This window comes from Apaloderma vittatum, unplaced genomic scaffold (assembly GCF_000703405.1).
Source record: "Apaloderma vittatum isolate BGI_N311 unplaced genomic scaffold, ASM70340v1 scaffold11721, whole genome shotgun sequence".
Classification (NCBI taxonomy): Eukaryota; Metazoa; Chordata; class Aves; order Trogoniformes; family Trogonidae; genus Apaloderma; species Apaloderma vittatum.
The window spans coordinates 14,612-19,286 of record NW_009700833.1 but is presented as its reverse complement, the minus strand read 5'-3'; the positions used below and the strand labels follow the sequence as shown (position 1 = coordinate 19,286).

The 4,675-nt window shown below is 40.4% G+C and overlaps 1 protein-coding gene across 1 annotated transcript in view; it reads right to left on the bottom strand.

The window, feature by feature from the left end:
- Positions 1–3,475, bottom strand: part of CCDC6 (coiled-coil domain containing 6) — a 35,223-nt gene extending 31,748 nt beyond the window's left edge. Inside the window, exon 1 of the mRNA XM_009878891.1 lies at positions 3,428–3,475. Coding sequence (XP_009877193.1) covers positions 3,428–3,475 — 48 coding nt within the window. The remainder of the gene's footprint in view (positions 1–3,427) is intronic.
- Between the last annotated feature and the right edge of the window lie 1,200 nt (positions 3,476–4,675).

The window sequence follows — 4,675 nt, the reverse complement described above, 5'->3', positions numbered from 1 at the left end:
CTTTCCCTGAGACATGCCTTGTCTCTGAGCCACAGGCAGCATGGCTCATCTCACAAAGATTTCTATCCAACCATCGCCCCAGGAAAACATACTTATACTACTTCTCAGAACCATTACTGCACTACATACGATATCAACTTAAAAAAAATGCCACATGGTAGTTGAGGATTTCCAAATTTCCCAAGAGGAGAGGTATCCTGTATGTCTTCCCCATGAAGAATCCCTAGAGAAGATGATTTCCATTTTAACTCTCCTCTAGCACCTAGGCAGTGCCCCACAGAAAGCCAGCCCATGAGCTTGCTCGCTCCCATTCCCTACAGTTCAGATGTCTCTGTATTTTTTAATGTACATATTAGAATATTGATAAATGGAAAACCGAAGTTATCTGCTGGAAGCCTGCTCTGGTAGGGCCAGAATGCCTGAAACACAGAATTCTCAAGCCACCACCTTAAAAAAACGAGACAATGTCGTTCTGAGGAGTGTTTTCATCCCCTGCAATAAAGTCCACATTACTTGAACTGCAGATTTCTGATCTGCCCTAATTCTAATGAAAAGATACCAGCCTACAGCTTACAACATGTAAAGATTCAGTTAAGTTTTATTTCAGCCAAATTTGATAGAGGAAAATTTAAGAACTGAAACAGAAGCATAACTAGGGTTTTACTGAAAGCTTAGCTTCCAAAATAATCTCCCCAAAATGTGCCATCTCTTTACATATACAGTGGAACATGACTGGAAGATTTTATGTCAGTGATCTTTTAAATGGAACGATTTATTCCCTAGTAGTCCAAGAGACAATTACTCAGAGACAGCTTCCATGCCTAAAAGAAAAGTTACTTAAAAAACAAATGTCTTTAAACTTGGTGGAACAATAGGACAACTGCAAATTTTCCTCATATCACCAGTATCATAGAATCTAAAGCAATGGTTTGGAAACTTATCAGTGAGTTCTCCTTCTATCAAGTCCTTCTCTTCACATTTTATCTTTCCTTCTTGTGTCTTCTCCCATCTCTATCACTTTTTTTCTTGGCCCTGTCGTACTGTCTACCTGTCACCAGCTCCCTTCTCCCTGTCACCAGCAAAGCTGGCACAAATCCAACCTTAAAAGAAAAGAAAAAAAAAAAAGAAAAAGAAAAAAGAAAAAAAGGTCTGGCATAGTTTATCAGCTTAGGAGCTCAGGTCCTGCACAGCACCTCCTTGCTGACGTTTGTGCATATCAATGGCAGAGAACTGCTATCCCAGCATGTTCACAGCACTGGCATTATGACCTGTCACATCAAGACAATGTAGAGTCGTTCAAGAGCTCGGAAAAAATGCAAAATTGTCAGCTAACATTTCAAAAAATTAAAACTCAAGGAATCTAACTGATCTCAAAAACATCATCCATCACTTTCTAGATGTACTTGGAGCTACCAACACTCTTACATCTTTAGAGACATTTTAGAACAGAGTAAACAAGTCAAATTGCAAGGGTTCTTTGTCCTCAAATCGTTAAAATTCATGCATGCTGTTCAAAAATCAACTCCTCCATTGCCTCCACTACACAGGATTTTACTAGTGTCTCCTTTTCAATGATTCACACAGTAAGACAGCAACGCAGACCAAGCTTATCTAATATCAAATTACAAAGCACTTGGTTCTAAAAAAAAAAACCAACCAAAAAAAAACCCCCAAAAACGAAACAGTGCATTTCTGCTTTGACTTCTATTCACCTTGAACCTGCACAGATTTGCTCTGCTCATGCTATGCACCAATCAAAAGCTCTAAAATCCCATTATTACAGCACTGAGCCTGCACCACACATCATAGCCAGATCCTGGTGCTACATTAACGACCGCTGCTTAGGCCAACGCGAACACGGTCTGCCAAGATCCCAGCCCACTCCCAGCCAAACGGCACTGCCCCTCCTTTGTGTGTGCGCGGGTGTCCGTGCAGCCAGGCAGCAGGCCAACACAGGCAGGAGACACCCAAAATCTAATCCTTTTCCTTCTTCCTCCCATTTTTCTTTCTTGGATCCACCTCCAAAAGCGGCATGCCACACAGGCAAAGGGCTGGCATGCGGAAACTAAGAACAAAAAGCAACAATTTAGACCTGTTTAAATTGCTCTGCAACTACCCCCTCTGCCCACAGCGTGCAGGCCACCAGCCTGCATTCAGTCGCTCAAAGGGAAAACTCCGTATGATCACAGCTGCCTCCACCGCACAAAGAATGTATTTCTCAACTGAACAAGCAGGAACCCTACAAATCTCAGCATGAACAGGAAGTTCCAGATATCCACAGGCCACATTTCATACAGTGATTGTCCACTTAAATTACCCAAGGGTCAGCAATTTGCACACAGTCGTTTTAGTCAAAAATCATACAGTTATTAAGACTGAGTACAAAAGTATATGATACATTACCATATTTCTTCCAAATCCATGTAATTACAATCTGTTACTCATTACTTGTCTTATGTAATAAAATAATTCGCATTTACCTTAATACTGCCTAAAAAACTTGAAATCTGTTATTTATTTAGCCTATAACCAAGCCAAGGTAGTAAACCAGTCATTTAAAAAAATCAGGTTTTATTTTGCTGCATGCTTATACATTGTGTTTCAATAATCTGCCTTTTTATTAAGTATGTGCATTTGAAAAGAAACTCTGATATGACTGGCAAAAAAAGAGAAAAAGAGAAATCAGAGACAGTAGGTCTTCTATGAGTGTATAGAGTTCTTGTTTTTTCTGTTATCCATATCACATTCAACATCCAACAACACTAACAGCAATTCATTCTGTTCTGTGTACAATATTACAAAATAAATTGCTACGGTGCTGAGTGATATAAAATGATAACACCTGATCAGTCTATCACTGGAAACCTGAAACAAGAAATTTACTTCCACCACAGATTATTTGTGTAACCACAGCCACATCCACCTGTCTCCTGCATCTCAAAACTCCTGCATAGCTAACTCAGTGCATTTCATGGACACATCCACTACGGAAAAATCTGTAATTATTGTGGTTAAGACTATAAATGGCAAAGAATATCATGTTCCCTTGCAAGAAATCAAGAATGAAGAGGTGAAAAAAGCACCTCATACACGTCAAGCACACAAAACCTCTTCTATTTTCTAGGAAGAAAAATCCTATTATTTTTATTGCAACAGCATGTGAAATTCCACTCACTAGTAGAGCTGATGCATAAAGTGTTGTAAAAGCCTGTCCTTGTGAGCTTACAATCCAATAACTTAATTTTAAAAGAATTAAGAAACACATTTCTCCCAGACTTTATACAGTAACTGAGTATCATATTAGAAAGCGAATCTCATTAGAAGTTACTTTTCCACACGCTGCATACACTAGCATAAACTATGAAAAGTTTAGTGCTAAAATCTTTTTCTGCTCTCAGTTCTGCCTTTAAATCCACCTTTAGCAGACCAAGCTCACACTGCTAGACTTCCCTCTGTCCTCTTCCTTGTAGAACATGCAGCAGTTTGTTCATCACAGGATGCTCTTTCTGTATCACTAGACCATACCCCAACCACACTGCTCTAATGGCACAATTTTATGAAGTGGCAAAATCCAGTATTTCTGATGAGGCATCAGCCTGAACACGGTCAAATAAAAAACAACAATTAAAAAAAAAAAAAAATCACAGCTCTCTATACTCCCTTCTCTACCCACTTAGTTCTTCTAAAAGCTCCACAAATGTTCCTGATACTGCACACCAAGTAAAGCGGCTTCAACAATTAATACCTGCTCCTTGGACAGTATCAGTACAACGCGATCTGACATGAACTAGTTCTTGTATTTTAGTTTTAGCTCTCACTTCAGACACTGTCAGTAACAAGTGTTCACAAACTGCTCCAGTCACCTACACTCGAGCACCTGAAAGCCAGATACCAAGCTTGCCTGACTTGCCTGCTGACAAAGCATCGCCTGTCTCCAGTAGCATCCAGAGTAGAGGTGACATTAGATTTCAGGGGACTTTGTTGGAAAAAGACAACCAAGCAGCGTTCTGATCTAATCTACTCTTGAAGGTCTCCACCATAACCTCTTTACCATTCATCCACCTTCTGACGGTGCAATTTGTGCTGACAGGACCCTATGGACACTATTAGCCTGCAGATGGAGCTGAAGAGCAGGTTAATCTGGTTGCTGTGCACAAGAAACTCAATCTTTGCTGAATATAGACTGAAAGGTTGGAGCAGCTTCGGGAGGAGATGATCTCAGCTGCTGCACACGTTGCACTGAACTAAAGCTGTCACTTCAGAAAGCAGTCTTTCCAAAAGTCCTACTAAAAAATATGATGAGGTAGAAAGGGCGTGAAGTACAGAAAGGTATAGCAGCATGACTTTAGAATACGTGGCCTTTGCACAAAAAAAAAAATCAAAATCTAAGTTTCCCAATTCCCCTGAAGTACACGTTCCTTCTCTAGCAGTAGTAACTCAAGCTACTGGTCTGGCCATGCTTTCTGGCACCAGTTAAAAACAATCCACAAAACTACTGGTCAACAAATATGACAAATATTCCAGAGAGGTGATACTATTCCCTTACAGAAGGAATTCTGATACTGCAGCTCTCCCAGGACGGAGCTGCTTTTGCCTACAAACCTTCCAGCCACACCTGAAACAAGTGCACGGCACGCAACGCGCACTTCAGACAAGGAGAAACATGAACCACCTC